Source organism: Castor canadensis, chromosome X (genome assembly GCF_047511655.1).
Source record: "Castor canadensis chromosome X, mCasCan1.hap1v2, whole genome shotgun sequence".
Lineage (NCBI taxonomy): Eukaryota > Metazoa > Chordata > Mammalia > Rodentia > Castoridae > Castor > Castor canadensis.
In genome coordinates, this window is record NC_133405.1 from 109,455,505 (window position 1) to 109,475,285 (window position 19,781).

Sequence of the window (19,781 nt, forward strand, 5' to 3'; positions counted from 1 at the left end):
AGAATCTGTGTCAAAATTAAAAAAAAAAAAAAACCCTAGCTTTAAAGCTGGTATTGCAACAAGTTTGAAGTTGTCTACAACTTTAAAACAATATTATCTGCACAACTGAGATTCTATTCTGAAGATATCTTTAAGGAGGCAATACTATGCAAATGGAATAAAAGTAAAATAATTAGGTAATAAGAATATTCTAAAATATAAATATTGTAGATAACAAGTAAAATGCCAGTGATTAAAATTTCATCTGTAAAAAATAAAAGTGAACCATTTCTGATAGTGAGGTTAATTTTTATATAGCTTTATTATCCTCTCATTAGGAATTTATAATTCATTTGGAGATCTATTTTCATATGATGATGTTCCACAAAATTTCATCACTTAACAACCATAATTATCTTAAGTTCATATTGAAAAAAGGAATATGGAAAACTCAAGAATTTAAATCCATATACTCCTGGTAATAGTACATTATATATTATTTGCATATAATACTGTTTCTTATGTAGCTATGTACTTTGCAAACAAAAATCTAAGCCAGGTATCTCTCTCTCTCTCTCTCCCTCTCTCTCTCTGTGTGTGTTTTACTACAAGTACAACTGAGTGATCAATACTAAAAATGTAAAATTTTCAATTACAATTCAAGTAGAGGACAAACGCATCAGTTCAAGACAGTAGAAACTAGCCAAAAGAAAATAGTGAGGAGGACTGATAGAGATGAACCAATTGGGGTTGTAATACATATATGCATGGAAACAACAAAAGGATCTCCTTATATAGCTATCTTTATCTCAAACTAGCAAAAATGCCATGTTTCTCTTATTATCTTTTAAGTTTTTTCTTCTACAAAATCGGAGAACAGGAGGGCAGAATAGGTTCTGCCCTGAGCATGGGGTGGCACCGGTAGGAGGGGTAGATGGTGGGTAAAGGGGTAGGAGGATGAATATGGTGCAAATAATGTTTATGCACGTATGTAAATGCAAAAATGATACCTGTTAAAACTGTTCCAGGAATTAGGGGAGGAGGGATGAAAGAGAGCAGTGAAAGGAGTGAATTCAAATATAATATATTTATACATTGTAAGAACTTTGTAAATGCTACAATGTATCCCCACCCAGCACAACAATAAAAAAAAAGAGAAGAGAAAACAGTCTTTCATTTATTTTTACCTTGACCTTTTCTCAATCTTTTTATATAAAATATGTTGTTTGACTCAAACCAAAGTACTCATAAGAAATTAGACTCAGCATAGAATAATTATAATTACCTGTTTGTTTTAGCGTGTGCCTGAATGAAACCTGAGCTATAATTTGTCCACCTCATGGAAATAAATACCAACTCATGGAGTTAATTCAAAAGGAGCAAATTGCTATTTGCAGAATATTTTCCTTAAACATAAGTTATAAACAACTTTCAAACCATCTATTAGACAATTAAAATATTATTAACCAGGACTCCATTCAATTTCATTTAATTTTACATTTTATACACATAGATATTATCATCTCTCAAAAAAATTTCACTTAAGTTTTTATTTTCAACATATTTTTATTTCAAAAAATCACATATAACTGAAAATGATGCTCATTTACGTCAGGACATTAAGAAACCTATAATACATACTATAGTGTAATTATTTCCCTCCACATTTCTTGTAAAAAATTAGTTCAGGAAGAGAACATAAATGCAATAAAGAACTGTTTTAAAGTAAAGAAGTCCTTTACATTTCAAATCTAGAGGCTATGACAAGGAAAATGAAATTATCTGACAGTTAACAGACACTTCTCATCATGAGCTATTCCAATAGTTATCTATACAAGTCCCATTCTGCTTTGATTTTGTATCTTGCAGTTGGCACACTGAAAATCTACTGCTTTTCCCGTAAAGATGCCAAATTCCATCGGCAATTCTAAGAAATCTCTACAGAAGATATTTTGTTTCTTTTCTGTATCTAGTTAACTGGAGTCCTGGAATACCAAGTTGAATGCAACTTTACAAGAAGACCACCTATTAATTACCAGAAAGGAGGGACTCAAACACTGAACTGGAAGGAAAGTTTTGATCCTAGATCTTTTAACTGGCTGGTAACTTTGAGTAAGTCATGGATGTCCTCCAGATACAAATAAACTCAATCTTAAAAAAGAAAATAAAAGAGAATAAGACACTGACTTTGGCAGAAAAAAACTCCATGTTTTTTCATAAATCTTTATTCTGTTTATTCTCTTATCTTGGCTCTAGATATTTCCAGGTTTTATAATTTATTCATTTGATTTGTCTGACAAAATTATTTTGATAGCTAAACAGATACATGGGAATTAAGCTAAATTTCTAAAATGTTAAATTACATGTACTAGAGAGAGAGAATTAATCATTGTGACTATCAGACATTATTATAATTCTAATGGGAGCCTGATCAATAAGAGTAATCATTGTAGTTTGAAAAAATATTTTTGGGATAATTTGTAATAATTAAGTCAGAGGGATGAGCTAAACAACACAGTGAGGATGATAATAAATCTGACAAAAATTTTCTGTCTACACTGAAAAATTTAACTTTCTTTACAAAATTTTAACATACTCTTAATTATATGCCTGAGAGATTAGTCCACAGACATTGTGAGAAGGCAAAATATATTTAAATTATATAAAACATGAACAGCTTTTAATAGAAATACATGGCTCATTTTAATACATCATTTTATCAAACACAAGGAAAGTGTGCCTAGACTTTAGAAATCATTGTTACAATGAAATCAACAATATCTCCTTTTATCATCACATCTTTGTGGCATTGGGGATTGAATCCTCATGCATGTTAGGCACGCTACCTCCTGGGACCCTATCACCACATTCTTTAGAAAAATATCTATTCAAAATTTGTCACCAATTTGCTCTCCAAGTAAATGAAAATTTGCTTCCCTTCAAGTATGAACATTATCCAAACTGTAATTATGACTGATGTTTACAATCAACAAGATAGTGAAATAGGAGGTTACCCACTGACATTGCCCCCACCCACAATAAGATTTTTTCAATTCAAAATCTTTGTAGGTTGTGAATCACTAGTGGAACTCAAGATTTAAGAAGGCCATTTTTACATTGCAGACCATTACCTAGGTTGCTGATCCATCAATTTTGCTCAGTTTCAACCTGGAAATAGCCCCCTTGTCCAAAGGACTTGGCTGCAACCTTTTGGTGGGCCATAAGCCTACAGCCAAAACCACTGGCCAAGGGGTTCAGAAGAAATTATACCAACTAGTGTCATAGCAGAAAGATTCATATGCCCACTGACACTGTTCTTTAAAATGGACCTAAATGTTACCCTATGACTAGGTTCAGCTCTCACCCCACTTGTGTTTCAGCTTATTATTATTCACACAAAAACTCAGAGGAAAACATGCTCATATCTCATAGCTTGGCAATCACTCATTTGCCTGAGTCTTCCTGACAGGCTCATCTGTTTTCATTCCACAGAAGATGCCAAAGTGGCCCAGTCTTAACTTTGGCCTCTGTAGCTGCACTCAGGTTGTGATCCTCTCTGTACGGAGAACATTCAGGGGATACACACCTTCCTGTACCACCAGTGAGGGCATGCCAGCCTCTATCTCACTGCAGATTCTGAAATGACCCAGTCTCAGCTCCAGTTCCTCTTGCTCCAGTTTCCTCAGTTGGGAAATTGCGCACTTACGTAGGAAACTCCTAGCAAATGTACACATCTGGGCCAGTAGGGCAGGCACACAAGCCTGTCATATAGCAGATTCTGAGGGGTTCAGTCTCAGTTCTCTCCCCTGTTGCTGGTCAAGGCATTATCTGGGCTAGGTAGGAAACTTCTGAGAAACCTGTATCCATTTGGACCAACAGCCTAGGCTCATGAACCTTGGTCTCTCATCAACTCTAGGTAACTCTAGGTAACCTCCTTGCATCTTCCCAAGTTCACCTGGGCCTAAGCACCACATCATCATCAGATCCTTCATGAACATCAACAAATCAGGGCTTAGAACACCCTCTAGTACTAAAATAGCTATAGCAGTCACAGAATCTAACAAGAGTCATTCTGCTTAGATTTCTGAGCAAGTCCACTGAAGAAGGATAGAAACAAACAAATCCAGATAGGGAAGACTGGAATAAATACATAATTCTTAAATGCACAGACATTAATGTACATCCACAAATATCAAGAACAATCAGGAAATCATGACCTCACCAAATGGACAAAATAAGATGGCAATGATAGACCCAAATGAGATTCAAAAGATATTATATTAAGAAAATTCAGTAAACTTCAAGAAAAACAACAACAACAACAGAGAAACAATTCAAAATTTTTTCAGAGTGCAATAATAAAACATCAAACAAATTTTGGAGTTGAAAATAATTGACAGGAATTAAATATTCAGTAGAGGGCATCAACAGTAGAATTAATCAAATAGAAGAATCAGTGGTCTTAAAAACAGGCTATTTGAAAATGTACAATTAGATTAGAAAAAAGAATGAAAAGAATGATAAATGATTACAGGACCTATGGGAGAGTATCAAGAAGGCAAAGAGATCATTAAATTTCAAGTGGATATTATGAAAGTTGAAAGGAGAAAAAGCTTATTCAAAGAAATAATAATAGAAAATTATCCAAGACTAGAAAAAGTTATAAATATTCAGGTAGAGAAAGATCAAAAAATCACTAGACAGATTAAACCCAAAGAAGATTATTCCAAAAATATTATAATCAGACATTCAAAGTTAAAAGACAGTGAGAAAACATGAAAGCAGCAAGATGAAAGAAGCAAATAACATATAGGAGGATTCCATTATGCCTGGCAGAAGTCTTCATAGCAGAAATCTTATGCCAGCCAGGATGCTGTGGGATGATATAAGAATGCTGTAGGAAAAAAATACTTGCCAACCATAAATATTGCATCCATCAAACCTATTCTTCAAAAATGAAGGATAGAGTTTCACAGAAAAACAAAAACGGAGGGAATTCATCAACACCGAACTTACAGTAAATGCTAAAGGGAATCCTTCAAACTGAAAGGAAAGAATGCTAATATATAACAAATGGATATATAAAGGCATAAAAGATATGAAACTTACTGGTAAAAGTAAGTATAAACATAAATCTAAAAACTATAATACTGAAAGCATGGCATGTAAACAACTAATATCTTTAGTATGAAAACTACAACAGAAACTATTAAATTAGTAACTACAATAATTTTTAAGAGAAATAATATAAAACAATGTGAATTGTGATATCAATAATTCAAATGTATCTGGAATTATCACAGTGAAATCCCCTTGTAGTAATAAATTATGCTAATTCAAAAATAAAATAAAAACAAAGCTTCAAATGCGAGGAAAATGAAGTGAAATTTATATTTTTAAAAATTTCTTTTCTTTGTGATCAAAGTTAAGATGTTATCAGTTTAAAAGAATTGGTATGACTATAAGATTGTTTTGGTAAGCCTCATAGTAACCACAGGGGAAAGGCCTATAATAGTTACACTAAAATTAAAAGTAAGAAATCAATACACTCTACTTAAGAAAAATATTAAACTATAAAGGAAGACAGTAAGAGAGGAAGGAATAAATAAAAGAGTAAGAAAACAAGTAGAAAAAAGTTATGAAGTAGAAGTAATAAGTTCTTATCTATGAGTAATTAATATGAATGTAAATGAATTAAAACTTTCAATTAAATACAGAGTGCCTGTAGAAGATTGCTTTACTGGTAAGGAGATCATGGAATGAAAGCAAAGGAAGGGAAAAAGATATTCCATATAAATAGAAACCAAAATATAACAGTAGAATTTAGAAGTATATCAGATAAAATAACTTTTTTTTCTTTTTTTGCTGTGCTGGATATTCAACCCAGGACCTCACCATTCCTAGGCAAGTACTCTACCACTGAGCTAAGACTACAGCCCCAGATAAAAATAACTTTCAAGCAAAAATTGTAAAAAGTGTTGGAGATGTCCTTATATAGCAATAAAGGGATGAATAAAGGGATGTGCTCCCAACATCAGAACACCTAAATAAAGAGAGAGACTCCAATACATACTAATAAGGCACTTCAACACCCTATTTTCAGCAATGGATACAATCATTTAGACAGAAAGTCAATAAAGAAACATTTACATTAAACTGTACTCTAGAGCAAATAAACCTAACAGACATTTACAGAAAATTCCATCTAATGGCTGCAGAGTACACATTCTTCTCAATAGCATATGCAGTACTCAGCATGTGCAGTGTTTTCCAGGATAGACTATGGTACACCACAAAAGAATCGTCCCAAGTATTTTTTTCTGACTACAATCAAGTCAATAAAAGAAAACACTTTAGAAATTATGCATACATGCAACTTAAACAAAATGGTTTTGAACAATCAATGGCTCAATGACAAAATGAAAAGGGAAATTAAAAAAAATTTTAAGACAAATGAAAATAGAAACACAACATACCCAGGGGATACAGAATAAGCATTATCTAGGAGAGAAGACTGTGGCAATAAAGCCCTACCTCAAAAAAGGAGGAAAGTTAAAAATCTAACATTAAACCTCGAAGAACTAGATAAACAAAAACAAACTAAATCCAAAATTAGTAGGCTTCTTTTTTTGCCAGTTCTGAGGATCTAACCAAAGGTCTCATGCATGCTAGGCAAGCAATGTACCACAGAGCTGTATCTCCAGCCTCTCAAAATCAGTGAGTGCAATGATACAATAAATATCAGAGCACAAATAAAATATGTAAATTAGAAAAATACAAAAGATGAATGACTCTGAATCAATTTTATAAAAGAATAAAAAGAACCAAATATTAGCTAGAAAAAAGAGAGGTGGCCAAAATAAGAGATAAAAAAGGAGACATTACAATTGATATCATGGAAATATAAAAGAGCATGAGACTATGATGAACAATAACAAAACAACAATTGGAAAGACCAGAAGAAATGAATAAATTCCTAGACACATGCAACCTACCAAAGTTGAATCATGAAGAAATAGAGAACCTGGCTAGGTGCTGGTGGCTCATGCCTGTAATCATGGCTATTTGGGAGGCTAAGAGGGGAGGATCATGGTTTGAGGCCAGCTGAGCCAAACAGTTTGCAAGACCCCATTTTCAAGAATAATCAGAGATAAATGGGTAGAGCAGCTGCTTTGCAGGTATGAGGCCCTGAGTTCCAGCCCCGCCCTCCCCCCCAAAAAATGTGAAACTGTGATAACTATGATAAGAACTAAATTAAGTGCTGGATGTATATTATGAAGAAATTTGGCTCAGTCATGGGGGTCAGAGAAACTTACCCAGGAAGAGCTATCTGAAGGCTTACAGAAAGGTAAAAAGTTGAAAGAGAAGGGAGAAAACATCTCAGACAGAAGGAATTACATGGACAAGGGACTAGGGAAGACCAGGATAGCTGAGATAAAGAAACTAAAGAAATATAAGTGGCAAGAAGTTGCTGTGGCATTTACTTGGAGCTGGATGATGTAAGAAGTGCTCTTGGAAGTGTAAAGTCCTGAGTTTCAAATCCCAGTTCCTTGCAAAAAAAACAAAAAATAAATAGAAAACCTGAAAAGGCAAATAACAAGTAACACAATTCAATCAGTAATAAAAAGTCATCTTTAAAAAAAGACATAAAACAAAAAAAAACATTAAACTCAGGCACTCACAGAGTTACTATTGCTTGGAAAAATCAAACATTTAAAGAACAAATACCAATTCTCAAACAGAAGGAAATCATGTCATCTGTACTTAACATGGATGAACTCTGAAGACATTATATTAAGTACAATAAGCTAGGTACACATAGATGAATACTACATGATCTCACTCATGTGAAATGTAAAAATGTTGATCTAATAGTAGAGTAGAACAGAAATTGTGAGAGGCTGGGGAGGGTTGGGCTATGGGAAGATGAAGAGAGGTCAAATGGTACAAAGTTAGAGTCAAAGTAGGAATAAATTCTATTGTTCTGTATTACTGTTGAGTGACTATAGTTAGCAATAGTTTATTGTATATTTCAAAATAGCTTAAAGAGAAGGATTTGGGATGTTATCATCACAAAGAGAAAATAAACACTTGATGTGATTGAAATAATTATTACCTCAATTTGATTGTTATACAATATATGCATTGTACAATGAAACAATATTACACACTATAATATATAAAATTATTATGTGTTCAATTCAAATAAAAACATTAAAAGATTAATAGCTATATCAAGTCACCTCTACAACTCTTTTTGTACTCATACTTCCTTTTTCTCCCTCTTCTTTCCCCCAATATCATCATTTCTTCTCTCACACTGATTCTCTATTGTTAGCAATCAAATTGTTGTCCTTAGCATTCCTTGCTAGAATTATAGAGGGGAGAAACAGAGAGCAATGTAGAGTGCTGGCATGTGGAGTGATGTAATAGATTATAAAAGACCTCTAGCTAATCTTGCTGCAGGCTTTGTCTTCAACTCTTAATCTATTCTGTTTTGGCACCAGAAATGCTTTCTAAAACAGTTGAAATCAGTCCTGCATATGCTTTTTTAAGATAGCTGCTTTCAAGAACAGTAATAGCTAAATTATTCAATTTAAAATTCACTGCCCTCCTTAATATCAGTCTGACTTATTCATACAACTCTTTTTGTCACTTCCAACAAACCATTCTCAGAATCAGCATTTTATATGTTCATGAAATTAATGGTTAGACATATTGCTTTGCATTCTTAGAATCTTTCTAGACTACATCAATCCCCTGCTCAAATTCTTTAACTGCCAATTTTTCACTCATTTTTCTTAACCATACTCTTTCATTGATCAGTTATCTTTGTTTCTGCCAGCATATAGAAATGTATTATTACCTCTATTCTTGAAATTGTCACAGTGTCTTTTTATATGGAAATTAGTGGACATGTTCCAGGGAAGCATGTGTACTAACAAAAATTATGCCTTAGAAGGGGGCATTTTGTACAGCACTAGGTTGTCCTAGCATGAAGCTGCATCTACTGAGTTGCATTTTTTCCATTTCATATGAATTTTCTGTATGTTCAGCAACTTTTCTCATCAACCCAAAGGAGACATATAAATTTCAAATTCACACAACCCTTCATGTGAACTTGGCCATCCATCCTCCTTGGAGATTGTCTTCTTGGTGGAATGTAATTGCTTTGAGTGCAGAGATCATGCCTTTTGTGTTTTCATTCTCTCTGTGCCTACAAAATTGGCTTAATATTGGTGGTGAATTAAATTGTGTTGAGTGGAGTAAACAGACTAATAAAATGAAATTATTTAATTCCTGCTTGAATGTGGCAAACTGTAAAACTAGCTATAATCATTCTCCATATTCTACAATTTCCATTAAGAATGAGAGGGTGTGTGAGGTTAGGGATGTAGCTCAGTGGTAGAGCACTTGCCTAGAATACACAAGGCCCTAGACTCAAGTAACATAAATTTGAGAAAACAGGAAGTACCGTACACTCATTTGCTTCATGTCATCTGAGATGGTGTCCCTTGGAGATAAAATGTTGGTATCCAAGTTATGTGGGATCTTTACAGACTAACCAGTTGTAGCATTGATAAGAATATTTCCAAGAGGTACAATGAGATATAAATGCTCATTGCCACATCTTCTGCTCATATTTTTTTTGCTGTTAAAAAAGGCCACAGTGCTTATTGCAAGATGAGTTACAATTAAGAGGAGAAGGGAGGGTAACTGAAGTGGGAAACAGACTTACAAAGGGGAGGCCCTGAAACTCTGCATACTTTGTGAATATTTACCACACAGATTGAGACTTAGAGTTTCTCACAATCCCAAACTACCAGCATGCATTATGAGGTTAAAATAGTACCTCAAAGGTGTGTTCTCTGGGGAGGAATGTAGTTACCCTCCTCACTAAAAGCAAAAGCAGTTGTGACAAATTGAATGAAAAAATCAAAGAGTTGGGCTGGAGGCATGGCTCAAGTGATAGAACACCTGCTCAGCAAGCACGAGGCCCTGAGTTCAAACCCCAGTACCACCAAAAAAATCAAAGGGTAAATGAAATGTGGCTTGCCACTAAAAGCTCTAAAAATAAAAGAAATCTTCAACTAATACTCAGATCCTCAAGCTATGAATATATCCTTCATAAAACTCTAGTCAATTTGACTAAATGTAAAGTCATATCAAGATTTTAGCATAATATGCTTTTGCTTTTACATTTAAAAACTTAAGCAAAAATCACTATTATTAAAATTTTCACATTATGTTTGAAAATGTTATGCATTTGTTGAAGAATATTTTAAAATACAGGGATCAGGGATTGCTAACAATCTCTGCATCAGCAGAGACAGAAAGGAATGAACTAGCACTAAGCACAGTGGTACACGCTAGTAATCCCAGGTACTCAGGAGGTAGTGATCAGGAGGATCATGGTTTAAGGCCAGCCAGGGCAAAAAAGTTAATAAGACTGAATCTCAGGTAATAAGCAGGGTGTGGTGGTGTGCATCTGTAATGCCAGCTACCTGAGACCCTATCTGAAAAATAAGTATAAAAGGGATAAAAGGATGGCTCAAGTGATAGAGCACTTGCCTAGCCAGTATGAGGCCCTGAGTTCAAACCCCAGCTCCCACAAAAGAGAGAGAGAGAGAGAGAGAGAAGAAAGAGAAAGAACTGATGTTACAGAGTCAGACAAGTAGTCATTCATATTTATGAAATATATGGGACATGGGCAGAGTGACCATTAAATATGTTTAACAATTGTTACGAATAGCTGTAAGTAAATTTCTGTAGATCATGAATCAATAAAAAGGCCTCTTAGGGTCTTTTACTTGTATAAGTATCTCAGGCAGGCTGATTCCAATTCAAACTTCCTCATGTCAGACATACCTACACTTTGGTCTCAACTTGTTCTGATCAAGGTTTGTAGACAGAAGAAGGCAACAAAGTTCTGGAAGATAAATCTACCAGAGTAGAGGTGCATACTAGGTTGGCTCAATAAAAAAGCTCAAGTTGATGGGAGAAGGAGAAGAGTTGCTGGTATACCATAGGAAGTCTCTGTAACTGGAAGTCAACCAATACAGGTTCCAAGTAAAAGATCCCTTCCTGATGCTCTTCCCTCCTCAGTATAGATAAGTTCAGCAATGCAGAGAAATTTCCTAATGGGAACCCAGGAATATGTAGAGATGTTCGTATGCTGGGCACCACAGTGAAGACAGAGCAATGTATTAATATATTGCTGCATGCTTTGCAGTATCTGTGTGCTGTGCAAAGGGGTTTTATCAACCTCTCCTCCAAGAAGATGAGATTCCTCGGGGGTTGAGTTCTGATTCTGCTTGAGATTACTCCATTCTATATAACAGAGGAAATTTCTTTGAATTTCTGGCATTTGAGAGCATGAACATTTAGTGCTTACCTAGGTTTTCCCCAAACTACGAATTTTTATAAACACTGATGAAAGTTTTGTAAAATTATTTCTACTTTCAAACAGTTGTGACATAAATAGCATTAGTTTCTTATTTGAAAGTAAAAATTGAAAACCCAATGTGAAACAAATGGCCCTTCCTGATTGCACTATTAGTAGAAATGTTTTTATTTTATACATGGAAAGCTACCAAATAGAGGCCTTATTACTTTACAGTTTTCAACAAGTAAGTCTTAATAACATCACACATTTAATAAGGACAGGAGGTAACTAGGTGGGCTTGGATACATGATTATCTAGTTAAGCATGTAATTGCATTTTTCAATATAATTAGCAATATAATTGAATATGTAAATTAATAGGTATGTTTCCTCAATAAGCAGTTGTAATTTAATGCAGTTCTTTAAATTGGGGTATTATTTCTCAATAGACAGGAATATAATTCCAAAATTGTTGTTTTTTCCTTAATGTTTTCTCTGGTAAGGACAAAATATATTTATTTAAGGTCATGTTTTAATAAATTGAGATGCCAAGTTAAATGTAACTATATTTTGATGAATTTAGATTAAATTTATATTAACAAATATTAATATTTGAATAGTCTATTTCAAAGAATAAAATCAAACTTGCTTCTGTACTATTGAGAAAAATTCTAGCATTTTCTAAAGTTATATTATAAATTAATTTTAAAGAGATTTTGAAGCATTTGACCAAATTACTGATAACTGAAAATAACAGTTATTATTTTTCACAAATTTTATAAAGACAGGAATGTAGTTAAATCCTGAACTTCTTTTTGTGATGCTGGGGATCTGTGGATGGAATCCAAGGCCACGCACATGCTAGGTAAACACATTACCAACTGAGCTACACTCCAGCCCATGCACTTCTTTTTGTAGGGAAACACTAAGGTTTGCACACAGTGTCATGCACTTGCTAGGTAGTTGCTCTACCACTTCAGCCATTCCCCCAGCCCTTTAATCCTTCAGCCCTTTTTTGCTTCTGTTATTTTTCAGATAACATACTGTGCATTTTGCCAAGGGTCTGATTCATACTGTGATCCTCCTACTTATATATATCTCTGGTGTAGCTGGAATCATAGGAATGTGCCAACCCACCCAGCTTTTTTATTGACATGAGGTCTCACTAATTTTTGCCCAAGATGGCCTACAACCATGATCCTCCCAATCTCCACCTCCCAAGTATCTGGGGTTACAGGCATGCAGATCATGCATGGCCCTGAACTTCTTCAAAGAAAATAATAACAAAATTTACCATTATTATAAACAGGCATTTTTCCTTTTAAGTGGAATTTTTGTGTAAAATTAACTTATATTTCATATACTTAATAACATTATTTTTCAGGTACAAATGATCCTACAGATACCAGGTAAATGCAGTATGTCTTTCTAATTACCATTACTTCATTGCCTATCTACTCAATATAGTAGACACATAAATGATACATGTAGAGGCTATATTCTGGGGATTATTAATTCCTTCCTCAGGTCACCATATGTCAGTGTTTTAGGGAAGGCTGTAAAATTTCCCTTTTCAGTATCTCTGTGTCTCTGTGTTTGTCTGTCTCTATCTTCTTCTCTCTCTCTCCTTCTTCTTCTCCCTTTCCCTCTCCTCTCCCTCTTTCTACCTCTAACTCTCAATCTCTCTTCTTTGTTGGTTTTGAAGAAAAAAGCTTCATAATCCCAGAGCCATAAGGACATGAATTCTTTCAACAAATTGATGGGGTCTGAAGCAGATCCTTTCTCATTTGAACCTCTGAGGAGAAAACAGCCCAGGCAGATGCCTTGGTTGAAGACTTCATAGACACTAATTGGAAGACCAACATAGATTGTATCAGAACTCTCATTCACAAAAACTTTGAGATAAATAAACACGTGTTCTTTCAAGCCACTCGATGGTAGGGACTAACTGTATAGATATAGAAAACTAATACAACAAAGTTAGGCATGCCTCCAGCCTGCTCCCATGCTACTTCCCTATACATCCATCATAAAATTTATCTGGAGGATAAGCTCTTTGCCTTCCAACTTGAGGGCCAAAATTATATATATTTTCAGTCTCCAGCTGCCTTCAAGTAGCCTGTAATGGTTACCTCACTGAGGATGCAGCCTATGATGTGAAGCACAGACCTAATTTTGTTCTTACCTCTTTGTTGCTCAAGATGATGGCACAGTAGCGTAAGTGCATGTCAAAGGGAAGGTAGTATAGCTCCAGGCTTGAAGATCCTTTCCCTTCCAAGGAAAGACTGTGTACAGAGCAGAAGAACTCTCTGATGAAAGTGGATTTAATTGCTGCCAAAATAAGACATACTTGATATATCATATTGTAAGTGCTATTTAAAGGAGTTGTTTCAATTAATAGTTACCATTTGGGGATCTATAAAATGTTCAAAGTATTAGAACACAAGATTAGAAGATGACATATACCAATTTTGATATAAAAGTATGGGTGAACCAAGTACAAGCTTTGTGTACCAAAATGTATAATTATGACCCACTATTAATGATTAATAATGAATTTCATTAGACAGGGAACTTCACTACTGTTTAAGTTAACTTATGTATACTGAGCTTGTGAATCTCTAATTTTTGTTGACTGTGTTTAATAGTTAAATTAGAAAATATAATGGACAATTTGAACTGAGAACAACTACTTTATATGCTCAAATGTATGCATGCTTCTCTTTTTAGTAGTTTTGAAACATGTCTACGGATTCTTTGATACAAGCTTGAATGTGGTGACATGGCAGGCCAGCCTTAGTGACTCTGTCCTAACAAACAATATGCTAGAAGGCAGCAGAGGTGAAATGATGTGACTTCTGACACTAGATCTGAAAATGTAACTCAACATTCTCCTAATTCTCTCCAGTTGTTTCTAGAACTCAGCTGCTGTCCTGTTAAGAAGCCTGGTCTACATTGAGAAGCCACCTATAAGTATCCAGGCTTAGCCCCTGGCAGAGATGTTAAGAGGAAGGTAGTATTAACTATCAGACATGTGAGTGAGGAAGTTTTTGAGATGACTCAAGCCCCAACCTCCATTTGAAGGCAGCTGCATGAAAGACCTTCAGCTAGAGTCACCAAGCTGAGCTCAGTCACCCCCAAAATATGAGAGAGAATAGCCAATAACTGATTTTCTGTTGTTTTGGGGCCAGTACATTTGGGGTGGTTTGTTTTGCAATGATGGATAACCAGAACATTCCTATGTTCATTTTCCTATCTGTCATTATATCCGTCTTTTCTAGTCCCACAGTTATTTTATAAAACAACACAATTCTGTGCTCTCCTTACAATTCTAAACTTGGTCATACCTGTTACCTAAATAAGAATAAGTCAAGAGACATAAAGCCCATATAACTGAACACATTCCCTGTACATTGGAGGAAACTGACTCAGTAGTGAAATGAGAGATGTGGGTAGAGTTCTTTGAAAAGTCATCAACAGAAATGTTGGAGGACCAACACTTTAGTCTCCCATCCAGCCAGCAATTGCCAGGGCTTGCTAGTCTGATTATCACTGCAATCACCCCCTGGTGAATATTTCATTTCACACTATGACTTTCACATAAAAATCAGACATGAGAATAAATGAAAACTCTTACTTAAGGTACTCACAGGTTTTTAAGCCATTTCCAGCATGGGAATAGCCCCGACGGGGATCAAAATCACTGCCGCTCATACAATCACTGTCACAAGAAGAAAGGAATATCAACAGCATTCAGGATAAACTCAAAAACAACATGACCTCAGTTTAAGACTAAACAAACACTCTCCCCAAAACTACTTGTATTATGTACTTTATTGAAAAAAAAATCTCTGAGTTTATTATTTCTATATTTGCTTTTTTACTGTAAAGGTAGAAGGATACATGAGCAGTTTTTTAATCTCTAGGTGTACTTCTGAAAATGAAGTAGCAAAATACAGCTTGAAGTAACTGGCACAACCCACCAATTTCCTCCATATTGCTCTTCTATTATTATTCATAATTACTTAGGTGATTCAACCATGAAGCAAATATTAATAAGATTAATATTTATAATCTTACATAGTGAATGCCTGTGAGTGGAATTAAAACAAACAATAATTATAAGAAGTAGTAAATAACATCAAGAATATGATATAAATAATAAAAGATTGTGGTTTTTTTGCAGGTCTCAAAGGAAATTTTGGGGTGCTTTCATTATTATGGCGATTCTATTTCTTCCTTTTGTATTATTATTTTTGTGCTGGGTGGGGATAAATTGTGGCATTTACAAAGGGTCTTACAATATATTGAACATATTATACTTGAATTTACCCCCTCCACTGCTCTCTTTCATCCCCTCTCCCCTGATTTCTGGAATGGTTTCAACAGGTATCATTTTTGCATTTACATAGCTATGTATACATTATTTGCATCACATTCACCCTCCTACCCCTTTTCTCCATCACCTCCCCACCTCCCACCAGTGGCAGCCACTCCCCCACCTCCCCAGGCAGAACCTAGTCTACCCTCCTGTTCTCCGATAATAAAAGATTATGTTATTCATAAAATTCAAATGGTATAAAAGGGAATGAAGATATTTAAGATAGCTTTATTTAGAAATATTCAATCTATTTTTACAGCATCAAATTCATTCAATGGTAGTTAGCAAAGTGAGGTTTTTGTATTCAGAGAAAAAAAACAGGAATCATTTTTATTAATGTTTTAAAAGAGTGGTAGATATGGATAATTTATAAATAAGTTGCCATCTTTTTAATAATGGTACTTTGAATAGAATGCCTGATTAAGTCCACAGATTATCTATAAACTACTTTTTTCAATACCTGCAGTCTCTAGTCCTTCATTTTTATCATAGTATGTATAACAGTATGCCAATCTGAACTTCATATCCTTATTTTCTTTCTTTGCCTATTTTATCAGAAATAAGTAATGAAAGAGCCTTTTGAAGAAATAAAAAATTTGCCTCTCCCCCAAAGAAGCATCTCAAACACTAATAAATTGAGATATGTATATCGTTTTTAGTAAATACAGAAAGAAACATCTTGGAATTAGGTATCTGACCTGAAGTTTTATGAAACAAAGATTATTATGATTACTAGGTATATCAGAAAATAATCTGGTTAAAATGATTTGGTTTATGAAAATTCTACTGAAGGTCATGTGAGGATACAGCAGAAAGATAGCCAAACCAGGAAGCAAGTACAACCAGACACTGAATCTGCAGGTACTTGGACTTTCTAGCTTTCAAAACTATGAAAAGTAAATGTTGGTTGTATAAGCCACTATGGTATTTTTGCTATAGCAGCCTTAAAGTACTAAGATACTTACCTAATTCTAAAGGTTACTAATTATTCAGTGTAGTAGAAATAAATATTTTAAAATTACAGCTCTCTAAATTCAGCTTTTGCTAAATTTTTACTAAGAGCCAGGGGCTAGAAAAATTCTACAAAGGGCTTTCTTTCATTTGGTGACTATTCTGAGCCATGCTATTCTGAGATACAGGAATGAATGATGAAGCCCATAAACTCATGGATTCTAGGGCAATGAAATGTACTCTACAAGAAATAATCGCAAAGAAAAATGTTAAACACTTCAACTTTGTAATCTTAATTCACACGTACCTTTGTTGACCTTATAGTCCATATGTATAATCATATGTCTTATATTTCCCCTTGCCTGCATCTATCAATAGCTTCTGCAGTTCCCCCCTCATGATCCTTATGCTTATAGGAAAGTTCTCCTTATCTAGATTCTGGCCATCAAGATTTTACTTGTTGTTTTATATACCAATGTGTGTATCACAAGGGAAAACACCAGATACAGTGCATGCATCAAAAAATGACTACTAGCTCAATGTTTTCTACTCGGGTGAAGTTATCATAATGCTTGGACAATTATATTCTTTGAGGAAGAAGACCATAAGGTATTTTTCATCTAACATATAGCAGCAAATGCATTCTGCTCAGTAAAAGTGCCTCTATTTTGTGGTCAGCTTCTTGAGGGCCAGATATGTGACTGGCTTACCACTACATCTCTCCAGTACTAAGAACAGTTGCCACCTATTAGAATTTGTTCAATGAGTAAATAATTCAGTATCAATGGAAAAAAATCCAAGAATGTCCTATCACTATAAGAAATAATTGAAAAAGTGCTCATTTCTAAGCACAGCTGTTCCATTGATAAATTTTCAAATTTTGGCTAAAATCTGTTTCCTTTATCAATCCTTGACAGAAAATTCCTTTGGAATTAATTATAATAAGAATTTAACTGTTTTTGTTATGCTCACAGATCTTTTTCCTATAAAGTACAACCTGTGATAAATATGAAATTTTGTAATCCACGTAATTTCAACATTATATATATATAATATATATATGTACACAACAAAAATTTTGTACATAAAGTAAATAAATATATATGTTGTCTACAAAGAGCAGTTTATTGACAGCCATTTTTAGAAATTTTAATAGAGTTCATCATTTTATGCCAATTTTAATAGTTGAGCTTTTACTTAAGATAAACATCTTTTACCTCGGATGTATGAGATGAACTGAATCCGAGAAGGAATAAGAAACAGTACAGGTTAATTTATGCAAAAGTAACAAACAAGCCCCTATCTTTAGTGGGTTTGCCCAATAGTTTATTTCTTGTTTGTATTTCATGTCCATCCTAGATGGGCAGTGTGCTCAAAAATACTTGGTGAAAGAGGCTTCATTTCTATATGTGAAGACTTGAACATGAAAAATTTCTCACTGGTTCTTAAAGCTACTTGGAAATAACATACAACACTTCTCACATCTTATTGGCCAATAAATTTTTATGTCCTGTCATAACTTCAGCACTGGTGCAGTGCACTATAACCGTGTAACTAAAAACAGAAAATGAGAACATTTGTAAAAGCTTCTAAAAATCCATTTAGTTGGTGGGATTTTAAAAAACAATTTCTTGTTCTCCTGTGTTACCCTGCTGATTAAACCTGGATATTAGGCTAAGGTTTTATTGAGACAATATAATGCTTATTATATGATAGGTTAAATAGAAAATCATAGAAGTACTAGAGCAGACTTTCATTCCACTCATGATTTAAAATAAACATTCTTTTTTTTTATGAGACTGCAGTTTGAACTCAGGACTTCATGCTTGCAATGTGGGTTATCTACCACTTGATCCATACCTCTTAAAATGCATATTCTTAAGTTTTATTTGTTTTGAAATCTATTGAAGACAAACATTAAGGAGAGCATAAAGAAAAATGTGATGTGTAACATTATTAAACATTATTTTATAAATATCAATTTAAATATGAAAAGGCCTAATTATACTGAAAAACACCAGATTGATGAAAAATTAGATTACTTTGTGCTACATGGAGATACAACTCTCTGTGTTTCCACATGATGGACATTTGGTTGCCTAGCCCAATAACCATTTATCCTACCCTCTTCATTTCCAGGTTTCTGTTTCTAGATAAGTTTGGTCATCTAATTAAAATTTGGCCAGTGGGTTATATGTAGAACAGCTGTGTGGTTTTTCAGGTAAGCTTTCCTATAGAGATAGGGTATATTCTTTTCCTTGTGCCTCTTCTTTTCTGCTACTCTGGAAGTGGGTTTGATTGTTGAAGTTCTGGCTATTTTAGCTAACCCTTGAGGAGATAACAGATTATTTGCTGTTAGATGATTTGAAATATGGAAGCATCATACAGCAATCAGTCAGGATTCCAGATAAGGGAAACACAGTAACTGCTTCAAATAAATCTTTTTGGCATAGCCAGGAAAATAACCTTTTAAGGTAAACTAAAGATTATTTCATCTCAACATGTCAATTCAAGTCTCAGCGGTCAGCACACGTCAGTCTCCAAATGATAAACCAAGAACATATATAAACTGACTTATATAAACTGACCAGTCTTTTTCCTTGAGAAACTTCATGGCTTTTGCCTTTATGTGTAATACCGTTGCTTTTGAACAGTCTTTACAGAACTTTATAGGCATAAATATTGAATCCTTTAAAATAATGTCTCTGAGTCATTCTTTTAGCATTAATCTGGAGGAGACTGACTACTTGTATTGGATCACGTTCTCCATAACCCAAGATTCAATGTTTCAGCATCTTTTTTTGGTGGGGTTTTCTTGTTTTGGGTTTTTTTAAATCACAAAAACAGTTAAGAGAAGAACCGAGGTATATAGTATTAAAAATGAAATGGAAGAAACTTGAGGGTGTTTAAGAACATGGTAGAAACATTTCTTAAATTGTAATTTATACTAAGTTGATAATTATTTTAGGTGAGTACTTTCAAGGTTTCCTTTCTTGCTAAAATTACATTCTGAAACTTTATACTTGCTCATGTCCTTTTCTTTTTGATTTGGGAACTATACAATAAAAAAGATGTCCTTACATGT

At 34.2% G+C, this 19,781-nt stretch overlaps 1 protein-coding gene across 1 annotated transcript in view; it reads right to left on the minus strand.

Annotated features, from left to right (window-relative positions):
* Positions 1–19,781, minus strand: part of Cfap47 (cilia and flagella associated protein 47) — a 393,644-nt gene that overhangs the window by 174,666 nt on the left and 199,197 nt on the right. The window contains exons 41-42 of the mRNA XM_074062282.1: positions 15,015–15,085; positions 13,550–13,695 (exon numbers count right to left, since the gene is read on the minus strand). Of these exons, the coding sequence (XP_073918383.1) occupies positions 13,550–13,695; positions 15,015–15,085 (217 nt within the window). The remainder of the gene's footprint in view (positions 1–13,549; positions 13,696–15,014; positions 15,086–19,781) is intronic.